The sequence below is a fragment of the Loxodonta africana genome, chromosome 11 (genome assembly GCF_030014295.1).
Source record: "Loxodonta africana isolate mLoxAfr1 chromosome 11, mLoxAfr1.hap2, whole genome shotgun sequence".
Taxonomy (NCBI): domain Eukaryota; kingdom Metazoa; phylum Chordata; class Mammalia; order Proboscidea; family Elephantidae; genus Loxodonta; species Loxodonta africana.
In genome coordinates, this window is record NC_087352.1 from 107,245,245 (window position 1) to 107,265,299 (window position 20,055).

The window sequence follows — 20,055 nt, forward strand, 5'->3', positions numbered from 1 at the left end:
TAAAAGGTATGTTCTCTGGGCACTCCATGTGTGGGCCTCTGGGTCTAACCTGATAAATGTCCCTAAGCCTTTGGATACCTTCTTCTATTGTATGCCAAGGAAGATCTGGCTTCAGAGTGATCTTTTCAGATGGGAGTAAGAGGCCTACTTTTGTTGGTAGGAGGATTCAGTGGAATTTAGGAGCTCAGTGTTCTGGCTTCCTGATTATTTGCCCATATGTCCCCATCCCATGTTTCAGGATTCCATTTCTTCCCAATCAGTGCCCTCACTTTAAATCAGACACCATTTAAGATTGGGAATTCAATTGGTGTTGAAACTCAGCCACTCTTACAATAAGACTCTGTGTTTGATTTTCAGCAATATTGGCTCTGTTACTACAAGAAGTAAGATTTTTGTCTCAGGGCACCAGTTGCAGCTTTGATATCTTTTATCCACTGCTTGAACAGGGACCCTGAAGCCATGAGCTCATCTTTTTCTTTGACCACTTTGTGTAGCCAAAGCAGGACCAATCAACAGCTTCCCTATACTTCTGATTCTGGGAAAATTATAGAAAAGCATCAAACATACAATCACCCGGAACCTCACTTCTCATCAATACTTGATCCGTTGGTGATATTTTACGTATTAATATTGTGACCTCATGCCATGGATTAGCAATTCCGTTTTTACTGCTTGAGGCAGAGTTATCAGTGCTTTTAAGACTCGTTAGGCTTGAGAATCAATTTAGAAAACTCACCTTTATGATTTCATTTCCCTACAATCACCTCCAGTACTAAATGTCTTAGGCTGGCATCTCTAGAGAAGCAAAACCAGTGAGATGCATATATGTTTGTTTAGAGAGAGAGAGGTTAAATGGCTCATGTAATTGTAGAGGCTGGCAGTTCCCAAGTCTATGGAGGCTTCTCCTGACTCACACACCTGCAGGTGCTATCGAATCCAACATTGGCAGGTCAGACAGCAGGCTGCTGACTTATGGGCTATGGAAGCTGACAAATCCAAGATCAGCAGGTAAGATGGCTGACTGCTGGCTGACAAGCTGCAAGTGGCCGATGAATCCCAAGACTGGCAGGTAAGGTGGCAGGCCAATGACTCACAGGCTGTGAAGGCTGATGAATCCCAAGATTGACAGGTAGTATGGCCGGCCACTGGCTCAAGTCCCAGTTGAAAGTTTACATCTCAAGTAAATTTCTCATGCAAAAATTTATACACATATTGTTATCTGACATTAGCTGCAACCCCTATAATGTGACAACATACTCACCCTTTCCACATTGGGTTTCTTGTGTCCATATAACCAGTTCCTGTCCCTTCCTGCCTTCTCATCCTGCCACCGGACAGGAGTCATGCATTTGGTCTCGTGTATCTGCTTAAACTAAGAAGCACACTCTTCCCGGGTATCATTTTATGTTTTATAGTCCTGTCTAACGTTTGCCTGAAGAGTGGATTTTGGGAATGGTTTTAGTTCTGGGCTAACAGAGCTTCCGGGGGCCGTGGCTTCAGGGGTTCCTCCAGTCTCAATCAGACCATTAAGTCTCGTCTTTTTACGTGAATTTTAGTTCTGCTCTACATTTTTCTCCCACTCTGTCAGGGACTTTGTGTTGTTTTCCATGTCAGGGCAGGCATTGATATTAGCCAGGCACCATCTAATTTTTCTCATCTCAGGCTGACAGAGTCTCTGGTTTATGTGGCCTTTTTGTCTCTTGGGCTAATATTTTCCTTGTGTCTTTGGTGGTCTTCATTCTCCATTGCTCCACATGGGTTGAGATGAATTGATGCATCTTAGGTGGTCACTTGCAAGCTTTGAAGACCCCAGATGCCACTTACCAAAGTGGGATGCAGAACATTTTCTTAATAAAATTTGGTATGCCAGTTGACCTAGATGTCCCCTGAAACCATGGTACCCAGACCCCAGCCTCAGCTACTGTGTCCTTGAAAGTGTTTGGTCATGTTCAGGAAACTTATCAGCTTTTAGTATAGTCCAGTTGTGCTGACTTCCCGTGTATTGTGTGTTGTCCTTCTCACCTAAGATAATTCTTGTCTACTATCTAGTTAGTGAATTTCCCTCTCCCTTGTTCCCACCCTGGTAACCATCAAAAAGTGTTTTCTTCTGTGTTTAAACCTTTTCTTGAGTTCTTATAATATTGGTCTCATACAATATTTGTCCTTTTGTGACTAATTTCACTCAATATCCCGCCTTCCAGATTCATCCATGGTGTGAGGTGTTTTGCGGATTCATCAATGTTCTTTATTATTGTGTAGTATTCCATTGTGTATGTACCATAATTTGTTTATCCGTTCATCTGTTGATGGGCATCTGGGTTGTTTCTGTCTTTTTGCTATTGTGAGCAGTGCTGCAGTGAACGTGGGTGTGCATGTATCTATTTGTGTGACAGCTCTTACGTCTCTAGGATTTATTCCAAGGAGTAGAATTGCTAGATTGTATGGTACTTCTATTTCTAGCTTTTTAAGGAGGTGCCAAATCGATTTTCAAAGTGGTTGTACCATTTTACATTCCCACCAGCAGTGTATAAGTGTACCAGTTTCTCCATAACCTGCCCAACATTTATTATTTTGTGTTTTTTGGATTAATGTCAGCCTTTTTTGGGGTGAGATGGCATCTCATTGTAGTTTTGATTTGCATTTCTCTAATGGCTAATGATCGTGAGCATTTTGTCATGTATCTGTGAGTCGCCCCATTGTCGTCTTTGGTGAAGTGACTGTTCATATCAATTGCCCATTTTTTAAATGGGCTGTTTGTCTTTTTGTTGTTGAGGTGTTGCAGTATCTTGTAGATTTTAGAGACTAGACCTGGATCAGGTGTGCATTCTGTAGATTGTCTTTTTACTCTTTTGGTGAAATCTTTGGATGAGCCTAAGTGTTTGGTTTTCAGAATCACCCAGTTACCTAGTTTCTTTTCTAGTGTTTGCGCATTGTTAGTTATGGTTTGTATTCTGTTTGTGTCATGTATTAGGTTCCTGGCGTTGTCCCTGTTTTTTTTCCATGATCTTTATTGCTTCAATTTTATATTTAGGTCTTTGATCCATTTTGAGTTTGTTTTTATACATGGTGTGAGGTATGGGTCTTGTTTCATTTCTTTACAGATGATATCCAGTTATGCCAGCGCTATTTGTAAAAGAGACTGTCTTTTCCCCATTCAGCGGACTTTGGGACTTTGTCAAATATCTGTTGCTCATAGATGGATGAATTTAGGTCTGGATACTCAGCTCTGTTGCATTGGTCTATGTATCTGTTGTTTTACCAGTACCAGGCTGTTTGACTACCATGATGGTAATATAGGTTGTAAAACCAGGTAGTGTGAGGCCTCCCACTTTATTCTTCTTCAGTAATGGTTTACTTATCCAAGGCCTCTTCCCTTTCCATATAAAGTGGAATATTTGTTTCTCCATCTCATTAAAAGATGTCGTTGGAAATTGGATTAGAATTGCATTGTATCTGTAGATCGCTTTGGGTCGAATTGATGTTTTCACAATGTTGAGTCTTTCTGCCCATGAGCATTGTATGTTTTTCTACTTATGTAAGTCTCTTTTGGTTTCTTGTAGTAATGTCTTATATTTTTCTTTGTATAGGTCTTTTATGTCTCTGGTTAGGTTTATTCCTGAGTATTTTTTCTTTTTGGGGGCTATTGTAAGGGTATTGATTTGGTGATTTCTTTTTTAGTTTGCTTTCCAAGTACACTAAGTTTTCTCCTTTTTGTCAAAGATAATCAAAATTAGAAGTTGAAAACTGTGTTCTATATGTATATGTGAGAAAGTTATTATACAAGTCTGAACTGTAGTTCCATACTCACAAATCCTTGCTTAACCCTGTAAGGTCAGTGAGTGAAAGCAGATTTACTTTTTTAAGTTAAAAATCATAAGGAATGAGTATGTTGTCTTGATGAAAACAAATGTGTACAAAAGCATTAATAACTCCCCATTCCCACAAACAGCAAAAGAAATAGATAATGGATTTCATCAAAATAAAGAACACTTGTGCTTTAGGACACCATAAGGAAAGTGAAAAGACAACCTATCAAACCAAAAAAACCAAACCCAGTGCCGTCGAGTTGATTCTGACTCATAGCGACCCCATAGGACAAGGACAGAGTAGAACTGCCCCACAGAGTTTCCGAGGAGCGCCTGGCGGATTCAAACTGCTGACCCTTTGGTTAGCAGCCGTAGCACTTAACGACTACGCCACCAGGGTTTCCGATAGGATGGGAAAAATATTTGCAAATGATGTATCTGGTAAGGGACAAGCATGAAAACATTCTAAGTGAAAGAAGACAGAAAAGTTCATGTGATATGTGATTTCGTCTATAGGAAATGCCTGAAACAGGAAAACCTATATAGACAGAAAGTGGGTTAATGGTTTCCAGGGTCTGGGGGAGGGTGGGATGGGGAGTGACCACTAAGAATTAATGGGGTTCCTTTTTGGAGTGATGAAAATATTCTGGAATTAATTAGTGGTATTTTTCATTACAGTTAATTGCTTTAATATGGCCCTTCTAGCTATGGTCTGTTGATCTTAGCTGAAAGCAGAGTACCAGAAAGATGTTTAACTGTTGTATTGGCTATGCAAAGGTATTTGACTATGTGGATTATAACAAAATTATGGATAACATTGCCCTTGGAGTGAAGCAACTGCAGTGGGCTTGGTGACCTATGCAGTGAGAGAGCTTGAGAGCCTTTGGGCAGTAGGCTTTCTGGCAGAGTGGAGTGCCTCGGGCTCTTATTGGCGGAGCTTCAGAGCTTTGTAACATTTGCCCGAGCATAGTGTAGGCCAGGCCAAGGGCCGGGAGTGAGGGCCAAGGGCCGAGGGCTAAGGACTGAGAGAGAGGCCTGCCTGTGTTCCAGGCTGAGAATAAGCTCTACTGATGGATGAATCATCTTGTTACCTCCAAGTTGATCTTATCCAGAATTGTAACCTGTTACTTTCGTAATGAACCCCATAATTGTGAGAATGGTCTGTGAGTTCTTTGTGGCCATTGCAGTGAATTTTCAAACCAAGCAGAGATGTAGAATGCCGTGGGAGAGACAGCTTGTGTCAGAAGTGGTAAAAGTGTTGGAGAGTGGAAGTATGTCTGACCTCCGCCTCATGGGAGTCAGCCTTGGGGGGGTATTGATGGTGCTGCTTTTTCTGTCCCTGAGGTTGGGCGAGGAGTTGTACGTCGTGCTGTTTTTACATTTGCACAACTTTGCAAATATACTAAAATCCTTTGAATCATACACTGCTAAAAGGCTGAATTTTATCATATGTGAATTACATAACAAATGAAAAAGCAGTAACTCCCAACATCTATTCTTTAGTTTCAGTTAGTTTAAGGTTTTATCATGCAGTAATTTTAAGACGCTCTGGTGGCGCAGTGGTTAAATATTCGGCTGCTCACTGAGAAGTCAGTGGTTTGAACTCTCCACCTGCTCCACCGGTGAGAACACCTGGCAGTCTGCTCCCGTGAAGATTACAGCCTAGGAAATCCTGTGCAGGAGTTCTGCTCTGTCCTATAGGGCCACTGTGAGTAAGATTCGAGTTGATGGCGCACAAAAATAAAAAATAAAACCCATTGCTGTCAAGTCAGTTCCAACTCATAGCAACCCTATAGGACAGATTAGAGCTGCCCTGTAGGGTTTCCAGGGAGCAGCTGGTAGATTCAAACTGCCAACCTTTTGGTTAGCAGATGAGCTCTTAACCACTGTGCTACCAGGGCTCCTGATGACACATAACCAAAACTGAAAAACCAGTTGCCATCAAATTGATGCCAACTCATGGCAGCCATATCGGGCAGAATAGAAATGCCCCATAGGATTTCCAAGGCAGTTAGTCTTTATGGAAGCCGACTGCCATATCTTTCTCCCATGTAGCAGCTGTGGGTTTGAACTACTGACTTTTCAGTTAACAGCAGAGTGCTTCACCTCTACACCACCAGGGCTCCTTGGCACACAACAACAACAGCAACGTTTACTACTTTTTTGCTGAAATTTTAAAACACATTACACATATTGTTATCTACTCCTTTGTATTTTAGTATGCATGTCCAAAAATATAGACATTTTCTTGCATGCTCAAAGTGTAATTATCACAGCTAGAAAACTTAGCAGTTCTTTTATTATTATCTAGCATCTCAGTCCATATTTTGATTTACTGATTATCTCAGTTGGGTTGCTTGAATTGGAGCCAGAGCAAGGTTAAAACATTACATTGGAGTTCATTTGTTGTTGTTGTTTCTCTTAAGACTTTTCATATCATGAGGCTTTTCCACCTCTCCTACTGCTCATTTCCTCATTGACAAAAGCCAGGTTAGTCATCCCGTAGATTGTCCCACTGTTGGATTTGTCTGTTTGCTTATGCATGATTTCATTTCCCTAATTCTTCCTGCAAAGTCTTGATTAGATGAATTGTTAAATTTTTTGGTAGTTTTATACTTTTTTATGCATCCCTTACTCCAGCAGTTTTTGAATGTAATTGGTTAATGATGGATTTCTATGCTTTCGTTTAAAAGTGCTGCTGTTCTATTTCAGGATAAAAATATTTGTTTTATTAATTTGCTATTTTTAGGTATTATTGGATATTTAGTTGATAAAATAACTTGGTTTCTCTTTTTGTTTCATTTGTTTTTAACAGACTCAGCTGTTGATTTTTGTTTGCAATCATCACGGACGAATAATAAGGAGCATGAGGTACGCTTTTATATATTCATTATCAATTCGTGGGGTGTTATCCTGGAGTCCCTGGGTGCTATGAACAGTTAAGGAGCTCATCTGCCAACCCAAAGGATGGAGGTATGTGTCCACCCAGAGGTGCCTTGGAACAAAGGCTGGGAGATCTGAAAATTTATGTAAATTTATTTGCCACTTTGTAAATTGAGTTCTTAAGAGTATTAGAGGTCTTTGATAATAAAAGAGAGAGACTGTAAAACTGGAAAGCAGGAAAAGAAGTGTAGAAACATGAGATGCTTGATAAAAACAGGGAAGGTGTGAGAGCGGGGGGAAATGAACATATAGAAAACCGGAACTAAAGGGAGCAACTACTGCATCTGACTTTTGATTTAGCTTTACCTGTCCTGGCAGCTGGGTGGTGAAACTTCTCATTTACTTTGGATCCGTCATCAGGAAAGATTAATTGCTAGAAAAGGACACCATGTTTGGCAAAGTAGAAGGCCAGAGTAAATGAGGGAAACCCTCAATGAGATGGATTGATATAATGACCACAGCAGTGGGCTCAAACATACCAATGGCCATGATGATGGCACAGGACTGGTCAACGTTTTATTCTGTTATCTACAAGGTCGCCTTGAGTCAGAACTGACTTGACAGCAACTAACAACAATCCTGGCAGCCAAGTCCGTGAAGGAAATGTGTTTTTATATCTCTCACCTGAGCCTCATCAGAGTAGAGACTTTTCTAGGGTCTCTTTAGTTCACTCGGGACCGAAAATAGAATGGATGAAGCTCTCAATAGCAGACGTGTCTAAAAATCCAGAAATGTTTTCCATATTGTTCTTTCCCCTACATGTTTTTCCCAATTCTTTTTTAGTTTTTATTTCAAAATACCAAATGTACATTCAACAATTGTTAACATTTGCCCTTTTCTTGGTGTGCGTATGGTTTAAATAATAATAGGGTACAGTAGCCCCTGGTGCCTTAGGTATTTGTGAGCATAGTTCAACACTGTTTTTTACAAATGTACAATTGCATCGAGACCTGTGCTTTTAACTTGGAAATTAGTATACATTTTGCAATTTAGTTCCTAAGTGGTATTATTTGTTATAGTATATATTTAAAAAATATTTATTGTGAAATACAGTTGGCACTTAGAGGAAAGTATACCATGTTTAGTCTGGGCATTAAGTGTGTCTGGTAAACTGCTATGTGCTTTTAGACTTACATGGTCGTTGGTAGAAGAGCCAGATTGTTCCAGTGTAAAGGAATGAACGAAATGCAGGGTCAGTTAGGTAAAGGTTACTGAGACCAGCGTTGCTGTTGTCTTTACTTCCTACCTTAAGCCTTGTGTTGCTCAAATTTGACTGTGTGATTATTACTATACTAACTTAATTCCCAGGTCCCCTGAGCATGTGCAAAATATTTGGGAGGCCTTAAATTTTAAGGATTTCTTATTGAGTGGGTCAGGGGAAGGTAGAGGTTTAAGAGGCAGGAAAAAAGTTATTATTACATGTGAAACAACTAGGAAAATAGTTAAAAAAAAAAAAAATGCCCCTCATTGCCTGACTTGTCAGCTACAGATCCTGAGCACACTGGTGGTGGAGGAAGCACCTGGCCTTTGGTAGCCCTGCTCCATATTCTCCACAGCAGTGATTGTGCTTCTCCTACCCGCCACTTCATTTCTTACAGATCCTTGTACCTGATGCTGGAACACGTTTTGAAGAAAAGACTCCAAACAGTGACTTGAGCCGTACTATCTTATTAGAAAATGAGAAACTTATATCCTTGATAAGCTTTGAAGATTCTTCTGGTACTGTAAAGTAACTTGTGTTTTCCTAATCCTTACCTTGCCACTCCACTTCACTTCTTCATTGCAGTGGTTACTGTGCCAACTTTTTGTTTCTTTGCCCTCCCCTTCACCTCCTTTTGCTCTAACCTGCCAGCACTCAAACAGCTACTTCTGTTAAGTGATGGGAGTTTTTTAGCCGTCTTTCTGTGTATCAGTCCTGAGATGATTATATTCATCCCTCAATTTAACATCATTAGAGTACAAAGTAGTCACCTTAAGGTGCTACTCAGTGTGAAACATTGTGTTAAGAAATTGGGGGACACGAAATATTTAGCCTCTCTTCTCCAGTGGGCTCTGCCTGGTGCAGAAGGGAGATGCACAGCTAACCTTCAGATTGTAAGGGCACCCCACCAATACAAAAATGTGCTTGGGAGTCACGGGGTGACAAATTCATACAGGCTGAGGAAAGTGTCTGCCCAGCTTTCTTGAAAGAGAATGGGGCTTGCCCTAGGCCTGATTTTGAGGTGGAAAGAGAAGGACATTTCAGGAAGCAGGAACAGCTTGGCAGAGCACTGAGGTAGAAGCACACTGACCATGTTTAGGAAATAGCCAGTGGTTTCATGTAGTGGTTATAGCGCCATGGGAGGCTGAATTGGGAAATAAACCCAGAAAAATAGGCGGGGGCCAAAGGATTTGTGGCCTTGAAGGCCAGGCTGATGAGCTGAGTGGGATAAATAGAAACTACAGAGAGCATCACATTGGTTCAGGCCAGGTTTTGCCTCTAAAGGAGTGTTCAGATTTTCTTAGATTGTGGAATTATAGGTAAGGAATTATTAATCTGAATTTATACAGATCTTTGATAATTTTACTAGGCTAGGTTCTTAGAGGTGAAATTGCTAAGTCAAAGGTTATGAACATTTTTAAGGCAATTAATGTTGAATGCAAAATTATTTTGTAGGAGGGCGGTGCTAACTTAAAACCATTGCTGGTGTCATGTCATTTGTTTATTTGCAACTTTTTTGTTTTGGAGGAGGTTGATTTTTTTTAATCTATCAGTGTTTGACTTTTTGTTTTTAATTGTACTTTAGATGAAAGTTTACAGATAAACTAGCTTCTCAGTAAGCAGTTAGTACACAAGTTGTTTTGTGACGTTGGTTAACAACCCCGCGACATGTCAACGCTCTCCTTTCTTCACCTTGGGTTCCCAATCACCAGCTTTCCTGTCCCCTCCTGCCTTCTAGTCCTTGTCCCTGGGATGGTGTGCCCCTTTAGTCTCGTTTTGTTTTATGGGCCTATCTGATCTTTGGCTGAAGGATGAACCTGAGGAGTGACTTCATTATTGAGCTAAAACGGTGTCTGCGGGCCATACTCTAGGGGTTTTTCTAGTCTTTGTCGGGCCGGTTAAGTTTGGTCTTTTTTTGTGAGTTAGATTTTGTCCTACATTTTTCTCCAGGTCTGTTCAGGACCCTCTGTTGTGATGCCTGCCAGAGCAGTTATTGGTGGTAGCTGGCCATCATGTAGTTGTGGTGGATTCAGTCTAGTGGAGGCCATGGTAGCTTTGGTCCATTAGTCTTTTGCAGTAATCTTTCCCTTGTATCTTTAGTTTTCTTCATTCTTCTTTGCTCTCTAAGGGATGAGACCAGTTGAGTATCCTAGATGGCCACTCACAGACTTTTAAGACCCCAGACGCTACCCACCAAAGTAGAATGTAGAACATATTCTCTATCAAATATGTTACGCCAGTTGAGCTAGATGTTCCTCAAGACCGTGGTCCCCACAGTCCTCAGCCCAGCAGTTTGGTCCCTTAGGGAGCTTGGATGTGTCTATGGACCTTCCATGACCTTGCCTTGTCCAGGTTGTGCTGGCTTCCCCAGTGTTGTGTACTGTCTTACCCTTCACCAAAGTTACCACTTATCTATTTTTTATTGTTTTTCCATCCCCACCACCCCCCTCCTTGGAACCATCAGAGTTTATTTCTTTTTGTGTGTAAACCTTTTCATGAATTTTTGTATCTTTTTTTTCTTAGTAGATTCTTTCTAACCTTAAGATCAGATCATTTGTTTGAGGTTTCCTTTTAAACATTTAATTATTTAATTCACCCAGAATTCATTTTTATTTCTCTTATGATATACTTTTTTGTTTTTATGATATACTTATCTACCCTTTTTTTTTTTTTTTTGGTGGCATTAACCAGTTGACACATCATTTTATGAATAGTCTATTCTTCACTGGTTTGTGATGTCACATTTATCATATAGTAACTTCTTTTTTAAATTGTGGTCAAAATATACCTTAAAAAACCATTTGCCATTTAAACATTTTTTACACAGACAATTCAGCGACATTCATTACATTCACCATGTTGTGCGACCATCACCACTCTCCATTTCCAGTTTTTTTCCATGTAGATCTCAGTGCCCTTGAAGCAGTAACTCTCCTTCCCTCCCACCCCAGGTAGCCACTTTAGTGTCTTCAAACATTTACCTAATCTAGTTATTCAGTGGGATCATACAATACTTGTCCTTTTGTTATTGGCTTTATTTCACTTAGCATAACGTTTTCAGGTTCATCCATTTTGTAGCGCATATCAGGATTTCGTTTCTTTTTATTTCTGAGTAATATTCCATTATATGTATGTGCCACATTTTGTTTATCCATTCATCTGTTGATGGGCATTTAGGTTGTTTCCACACTTTGGTTATTGTGAACAGTGCTGCAGTGAACATTGCTGTACAAGTGTCTGTTTCCTGCTTTCAATCTTTTGTGTATGTACCTGGGAGTGGAATTGCTGGGTTATATGGTAGTTCTATGTATAACTTTCTGAGGAACCATCAAATTGTTTTCCATAGTGGCTACACCATTTTGTGATTCCACCAGGAATGGCTAAGTGTCATTTTTCTACATCTTTGACAGCATTTGCTGTTTTCTATTTTTCTAGATGTTGAGCATCTTTTCGTGCGCTTGTTGGTCATTTGTCATCTTCTGGTGAAATGTCAATTCACATCCTTTGCCCATTTTTTGCTTAGGTTGTTTTTTTGTTGCTAAATTGTCGGAGTGCTTTATATATTCTAGAAAATAAACCTTTATTCAATTTATGATTCCTCCAGATTTTCTCCCAATCTCTACGTTGTCTCTTCTCTTTCTTAATAAAGCACTTTGATGCACAGAAGTTAATTTTGATGAAATCCAATTTGTCTACTTTGTCTTTTGTTGCTCATGCTTTTGGTGTCAGATCTTAGAATCAATTGTCAAAAACTAGGTCCTGAAGTTTTACTCCTGTTTTATGCTAAGTTTTAGGCCTTACATTTAGGTCCTTGGTCCATTTTGAGTTAATTTTCATGTATGGTGTAAGGTATGGTTCCAGTTTCATTCTTTTGCATTGGAAAATTCGTTTGTCCCAGAACAGTTTATTAAAAGAAACTGTCCTTTCCCACTGAATGGACTTAGCACCCGTGTTGAAAATCAATTGACCATAGATGTATGGGTTTATTTCTGGACTGTCAGTTCTGTTCCATTGACTATATGGGTGTCATTATACCAGTACTAGACTGTTTTGATTACTTCAGCTGTATGTTTTGAGATCATGCATTGTGAGTCTTCATACTTTGTTCTTTTTCAAGATTGCTTTGGCTATTTGGAGTCCCTTTTGGTTCTACATAAATTTGAGGACTGGCATTTCTGCAAAGGTGGCTATTGGAATTTTGATGGATATTACATTAAATATATAGGTTGCTTTAGGTAGTTGTCTTAGGCTGGGTTCTGTAGAGAAGCAAAACCAGTAAAGCGTATAAATATATATAGAGAGAGATTTATATCAAGGAAATGGCTCACGTGATTGTAGAGACTGGAACATCCCAAGTTTGTGGATCAGGACAGAGGCTTCTCCTGAATGCTTGTAGCTGCAGGTACTGGCGAACCCAAGATCGGCAGGCAAGACTGCAAGGCTTCTCTTGATTCATGTACCTGCAAGGGGCTGGCGAAACCAAGATCGGCAGGTCAGAGAGCAGGGCTTTTGCTGACAGGCTGTGAAGATTGACGAATCCCAAGATTGGCAGATAGGCTTCTAGCTTAAGTCCCAAGAACCAGAGGTCGGACGAACAGGAGGCAGCTGCAGGATCCAGAGCTGGCAAAAGCCAGAATGTCCACTTATATTTGGATACAGTCGCATGCCCACATAAACTCCCTTTCAACTGATTGGCTACTCCTAGCAGATTGCATCATGGGAGTGATCACATATACACACTGAGACTCAGGGCCCAGCCAAGTTGACACACAATCTTAACCATCGTAGCAGTATTTACGATTTAACAATATTATGTCTTCCAATTCATGAGCATGAAATGTCCTTCTGTTTATTCAGGTCTTCTGTAATTCCTTTCAGTAATGTTTTATGGTTTTCAGTTTATACTTTCACTTCCTTGATGAAATTTATTCATAGTAAATGGAATTGTTCCCTTAATTTCCTTTTAAGCTTGCTCATTGCCGATTTATAGAAACCCAACTGATTTTTGTGTGTTGACCCTTGTACTCTGTGACTCTCCTGGATTCATTTACCAGCTCTAGTAGTTTTTGAATGGCATATGGTAATTTTTGTTATATACCAGCATCTGTTTCTGTGCCATCTTCTCAAAGTAATTAAATATTTAGTTTGTATTAGAACGCCTAGTGAGAGTTTTTTTAATGTCATTGACCCACTTGTGTATTATTGGCCTTTTTGACTAAAGCCTATTTTTTTCTTCATTTTATCAATAGATGATGATATTGATGATGAAGAGTTTTGTGATGACCATTTGGAGGCCTATTTTGAACAACTGACAATTCCAGGAGTGATGTATGAAGACGCAGAAGGACAGGGAACTGCAGGGGGTGATTTTAAGTTGCCTGCAAGTCCGGTGTGTTCTAGTCTTTATGGTTTTTTTCAGAAATTTGACTTTAGAAAGTTATTATTGGTCTCATTGAACCAATAATCAAAGTAATTAATTTTAAGTAATTTAGTTAACATTAAATTTAAGCCTTTCATTTTCTTTGTGCTCTCTTTTTTTCAGATATAGGTTGATTAGAAATATTTTCCTACTTTTTCTTACCTTTTCCTCACCTACAAAAAAATTTCAAAGAATAATTCAGAGAACATCTGTATAGCCTTCATCCAGATTGACCAATTGTTAACATTTTGCTGCATTTATATTTTCTTTCTGCCTCCATAAATACCTTTGTTTTCCCCTGAATTATTTGAAAGTTGCAGCTGTAATGACGTTTCATCCCAATACTTAGTGCATTTTTTGCAAAGAAGGACATTTTCTTACATAAGCACAATTATGTTATCACTCCAGCATATTTAATTTTGATACGGTAATTTTAATTAGTTTATAGTCCATATTAAGATTTACCCATTGTCCCCAAAATGTCCTTTATTCTTATTTATTTAGTTTTTTGATCCAAGATTTAATCACAGATTACACTTGAATTTGTTTTGTTTCTTTATTCTTTTTTAATTTGGAGTGGTTATTTCATGAAATTATACTTTCTGTAACATTCTAGGTCTCTGTTTTGTAGAATGACCTCTAATCTAGGTATATCTGAATGCCTCTTTCCTCCGCGATGAGATTCAGAGTAAATGTAGGCAGTGCTGTGTACTTGTCATTGCATCACATCAGGAGGCACGTGGTGTCTGTCTGTCCCACTGCAGGTGATGCCTGTTTGATAACACTTGCTTAAGGTAGTATCAGCCAGATGTCCCCTGGTGAAGGAACCTTTCCCCCTTTGTTATTAGTAAGTGGTCTGTGGGATGATTCGGTGAGATCACACAAACATCCCATTCACCATCAGCCTTTCAGGAAACAGTTTCAGTATCATTGCTGAAGGTTCCCTGAGAGAGTTGTTATGTTGGTAGTTAGATGGTGGTCTTTCTAGTTCCTTCTACACTTATTAGTTGGCATCCTTCTGTAAAGCAGAACTTCTCTGCTTTCTCCCCACTGTCTCCCCCTCAAAATGTTTGCTACTATTTTGAAAAGTTAATAAAGTTAAGATATTCTTTCAACAGGTATTTGAAAACAGTAGCCTAACCTGTAGATCTCAATCAGAAAATAACAGCTCACTGACCTCCCTAGTCTCACAAGCTGCGGGAAATTCTGAAATGAGCCACAAAGAGTCTCAGGAAGGCCCTCTTGTTTGTCTGCCTGGTACTAGTAAGTACTGGTATATGATTCTTCGGTTCTTAAATTCTGTGCTTGGCTTTAAAAAAATATATATTTCTTTGGTATAATTTAGTATATATTAACCCTATCTATCCCCTCAAATCTTTTTTTTTTCAATTAAAATTATTCATCAAATTACATCATAAGAAAATTAAAATAGAACCTATGATGGACTAGAACAAAATATTTGTCTTATACCTACAATATGTAAGAAAGCCTCATGATTCAAAAATAGGAAGACAACAGAAACAGGCAAAACAATAAGAAGAGACATTTTAACTATAAAAATACCAAATGGATAATAAACACATTAAAAGATTCTCAACATCATTAGTCATCAGTGCAATGAAAATTTAAACCACAATTAGGTGTCAGTACACACCCTCTAGAATATAATATAAAAATTTAGCAACATCAAGAATTGCTGAGATATGGAGAAACTGGGACCCTCATACGTTGCGGGTAGAATATATAATAGTACAGATACTTTGGAAAACTGTTGAGCAGTTTCTTAAAAAAAAAAAAACATATATCCCAGAAATTATACTTCTACGTATCTAACCAAGAAAAATACATGAATCTGCATAAACTATTTGACGCAAATGTTCATAGCACATTATTCACGGTGATCCAAAACAGGCAACAATTTGAAAGTCGATCAGCCAGTGAACATTAAATAAATGTGTGCTATATCCATACAATAAAGTACAATTCAGGAGTAAAAATGAACAGATGGCAGAGTAGAGAATGATCAGGCACTTTCCGTAACGCAGTTGCAAAATAATGAATCTCAACAAGCCCAAAACCCTGGAAATCCTGGTGGCGTAGTGGTTAAGTGCTACGGCAGCTAACCAAAGGGTCGGCAGTTCGAATCCGCAAGGCGCTCCTTGGAAACCCGAGGAGGCTGGCAGCTCTGCTGGGACGTTGTTGGAAGTCTCCTCTTGAGTCCGTCATACAGTTGTGAGTCTGGATCTGCCAGCCTCTGGAATGCAAACGAGAACATGTGGACAAGATGGGCAGTAATGGAAGAAGTAACTAGAGGCCAGCCTTTAAGTCTTGAGCCTTCTGTCTCCTACAATTGTTACAGTTTTTGTGGGAGGTAGCGTGACCAACAGAGGGAAATGCAGCAGCCATGTTATGAGAAACTCTGGACAGAATGACCCCTTAATTTGGTAGGACATTATGTGACACAACTTGGGTAGTCTTATTCTTCTCTTGCCATATTTACTCAGATCTTTAAACAGTCTAAAACTCTTCTAAAGGGCTGTTAATAAAGATCCCTGAGTAAGTTGGCATTATTCTAAATAGTGTGCTATATGTTTTCTTGGTTGAAGTGTTGGATTGTATCCTACTCAGACGTTTGAGAATTAGAAATGAGCTGTCTCTGTGTGGTAGCAGTTTGACATGCTTATTTTGTCTTCTATGTAAATTACTAAATTTGTCATATGAATGCTAACTATTAGGTTTACATAAAATAATTTTAATTGCAAGAGACAATTATTACATATGATTACTGAAGTTTTTGATGTTGCTTCATTAATTTTTTTTCTTTTATTTTCAGGTAATTCTGTAGGAACTGGAGATAGTAGAAGGCATGTAGATGGTGTGCTACCATTTTCTTCTAGTACCTGGGGAGCTGAAAAAGAGAAAGGAGGGGCAGAAAGTTTGAAGGGTGTTGTTCCACATCATAGCAGAGTAAGTTTATATGCATTTTCTTTAAATTTTCTATGAAAATTTTGTGTTTGTGTGATGTCAGTTCTTTTTCTAAGCAACAATTATTAATGCTTCCTGGAAAATATAGAAAAAGTATAAAGAAGATAAAAATTGCTACTGAGAAAGTTAGATATAAAGTACACAACTGCCTATTTTCTTAAATTTAAATATTTAATGACTTGCATTAGATTATTCATTTGAAAAGTTCTTTAGCTCAATGTCCAACCATTACATAAAAAATGCAAACTTTTACCTTGCTTTAAATTGCTTTTTATGATTTCAGTTTTTTCTGTTTTTTAATGGCACCCCATCTCTCCTGTGCTTACAACTTTGTAGTCACTCCTGACCCTTACTCTCCTTTGTCCCTTTTGTGTATGCTTGTATAAATGTTGTTGTGTGCTGTTGAGTTGATATTAGACTCATAGTGATCTCATGTGACGGAGTAGAACTGCCTCATAGGGTTTCTAAGCTGTAATTTTTATGGGAGCAGATTGCCAGGTCTATCTCCTGTTGAGCCACTGGATGAGTTTGAATCCCCAACCCTTTGTTTAGCAGCCGAGCAGCTAACCATTGTACCACCAGTGCTCCTTGCTTGTATATATAGACAGTCATTGTATTTTCACAATAACCCTTTAAGTCCATTAAAGCAGCAAGTTATGGGATTGTCATTTTAAGGAAGATAAAGATCAGGTACTGAGAAGCTGAATCCCATTTGTATTTCCTTGAGACTATGTCATAGATTTACCCTTTTCTGTTTATTTCCTTTACCAGGTTCAGGGTGCTCATTACCACATGTCTGGTTTGTTTCCTCATCTGCGGTGTTTTTACTGCTCTGTCATTACTTGCCGCTGCTGGGTTTATCTTGTTACAATGATATTTTTTATGGTATTTTCTACCTTTCTGTTTCTGTAGTCCTTAAGATGCTGTATACTCTAATCCCATATTACTTGGATTTCTCATTTATATTTCTTTTACAAATCCTTTGTTCCTAGTTTTCCTCTTTTCTCCTTCCCCAGTATAGATTATAACCATCTTTCAAATGTTAGGTCAAGTTCCTGGTTGCTTTTCAATAACTCTGTTGTTGTTAGTTGCTGTCGAGTCGATTCCAACTCATAGCAGCCCACCCATGTATGCAGAGTAGAAGTGATCCATAGGATTTTCCAGGCTGTGGCTTTTCAGAGGCAGATCACCAGGCCTGACTTCTGAGGTACCTGTGGATGATTTCCAATAGCCAGCCTTTCAGCTAGTAGTCAAGCGCTTAACCGTTTGTGCCACCCAGGGACTCCTTTTAATAACTCTAAACCAAGACCAAAACCAAACCCCTTGCCATCGAGTTGATTTTGACTCATGGCAACCCTATAGGACAGGGTAGAACTGTTACTGAATGCGGTGGATTCGCCACTTGTTCTCTCGTTAAGAATAAAAGTAAGGTGGAATTAAAGCAAGGCATAGTTTATTACTTGCAGCAAGCAAGGAGACAGGGAGATCACTCTCACGGCACTGTCTCCCTGAACAAAGGGCTGGGGAAAGTTTTATACTCTGTGGGAAAAGGGAAGTTGTACATATTCATTAGGTTTCTAAGAAGTGTGATGCATATTCAAAAAGGGCCGGGCTAGGACTTGGCACGGAAGTAACCGATGGACCTCTTGCTTCTGGAATGGGCTTGGTCACCGCTCAGTGATGTATGTCCAGTAATCTTGGTTCCTTGGCAAGGGTCTTTTGGTTCCTAGGCAGTACTCATTATGGGATGGAGTCATCTGGTGGTCAGCCTCACCTCCTACTGCGCATATGTAGGATTCTGGTTTTAACAGATTAACCTGAAAAAAACAGCTAGAAGCGGCCGACCTTGGGCTTAAATTTAATCACAAGATGTTCTTTTAAATGGGGGTAAACAATGTCTCATGGATGATAGTGTTTTTCCTCTAGAAAAATTTTAACTGACACAGCTTATTGTTTAGGGCCTTTTGTATTCCTAGCTAGTCTCAGAACTGCCCCATACGTTTTCCAAGGAGCAGCTGGTGGATTCCAACTGCCAATCTTTTTTTTTTTTTTATTTGAATATTATTGTTTTTATTTTTTATTCCTTCCAGTGTTCAAGTTTGAATGTTTTATTGTGCCTTAATTTTTTACTTTTCTCAATTTTTTAAAATTATTTATTGTGCTTTAAGTGAAAGCTTACAAATCAAGTCAGTCTCTCATACAAAAAGTTATGCACAGCTTGCTATGTACTCCTAGCTGCTCTCCCCCTAATAAGACAGCACATTCCTCCTCTCTACCCTGTATTCTCTGTGTCCATTCAACAAGCTCCTGTCCCCTCCTTCCTTTTCATCTTGCCTCCAGACAGGAGTTGCCCACATAGTCTCATGTGTCTACTTGAGCCGAGAAGCTCACTCCTCACCAGTGTCATTATCTATCTTATAATCCAGTCCAATCCCTGTCTGGAGGGTTGTCTTCAGAAATGGTTCCAGTCTTGGGGTAACAAAGGGTCCAGGGACCATGAGCTCCAGGGTCCCTCTAGTCTCAGTCAGACCATTAAGCCTGGTTTTTTTTACTAGAATTTGAGATCTGCATCCCACTGTTCTCCTGCTCCAGCAGGGATTCTTTGTTGTTTTCCCTGTCAGGCCAACTGCCAAACTTTTGGTTGGCAGCCGAGGTCTTAACCACTGTGCCATCAGACTATATTAATTTCTCTAAACTTCTATTCAGCAGTTGTATTCTACAGTATAGTACTTTATTATATACAGGAATATTTTACCTGTTGTCTGAGCAAATTGATCCTTTCACATTTAGTGTAACTATGGATATTCTGAAAATTTTTTTTGTTTTACTTTGTTTAGAACTTACTTTACATTGTTTTTTCCATTTCTACATTTTTTATCGGGTGAACCTGTCCTTTCCCTTCACCTCCCGTTTTTCTTCTTTGCTTATTTGGAAGTTCTTTTGTCACTTCTTTTATTGATTCTAAGATATGTATTTTTTGCATATTTAATACTTATGTAATCAGTTTGTCTTATAGTTTTAGTATGTCATAGTTTAAATTTCTCTTTCTTAGTGATACATAAAATAATGGCAAATCTTAAAATTAATGCTTAGATTCTATGAAGTATGCTTTTTTTCTGTTTTGGAGGGCAGTCTTTCTTTTCCCTTATTCGTTATCAGACATTTATTTCTCAACTACTGTTTGAGATGGTGCCAACTCTTTCCCTCCCAGGATGCTCTCTTACTCCGCTTAGATGCTCTGTTGCCCTTCTTGCTTCCCTTTTAGCGAGGAAGATGAGAACTTTGTTACCTCTTCCTGAAACCCCACCTCTTAGCAGAACTTGGATTGCCTTTTTTCCTCCTCACACTTCTTAAGTCCTTTGTTTTTCTGAGAGGGTTACACTGTCAAAGTGTAAATAAAGCCCAATATTTAGGCTTAAAAACAAACAGAACAACTGCATTCTTTGTATTTAAGATAGTTTTAAAAGAGAGAAAGCTAGTTTACCATATTTTGATTCTTTTTAGTCTTTGCTAGTATCATATATGGAAAATGATTACACCTGCTTCTCACTTGTCAACTCTCTTGTCACCCTCCATTTCGCATTTACAACAACAGTAAAACATTTACTGTCCGACTAGTTTGCATAGTACTGATGCATGTCTGGCAGTAACAGACGCTGAGGTGCGAGGAGAGAGTGATGCTGGCTGTGGTGGTTAAGGTC

At 39.1% G+C, this 20,055-nt stretch overlaps 1 protein-coding gene across 2 annotated transcripts in view; it reads left to right on the forward strand.

The window, feature by feature from the left end:
* CEP192 (centrosomal protein 192) overlaps positions 1 to 20,055 on the forward strand; it is a 214,678-nt gene that overhangs the window by 40,942 nt on the left and 153,681 nt on the right. The window contains exons 4-8 of one of the 2 annotated variants that reach the window (XM_064294755.1): positions 6,622 to 6,677; positions 8,348 to 8,468; positions 13,200 to 13,339; positions 14,488 to 14,632; positions 16,203 to 16,336. In XM_064294755.1, coding sequence (XP_064150825.1) covers positions 6,622 to 6,677; positions 8,348 to 8,468; positions 13,200 to 13,339; positions 14,488 to 14,632; positions 16,203 to 16,336 — 596 coding nt within the window. Of the gene's footprint in view, positions 1 to 6,621; positions 6,780 to 8,347; positions 8,469 to 13,199; positions 13,340 to 14,487; positions 14,633 to 16,202; positions 16,337 to 20,055 lie in introns of those variants that run through there. The other variant, XM_064294756.1, reaches the window with a different exon arrangement.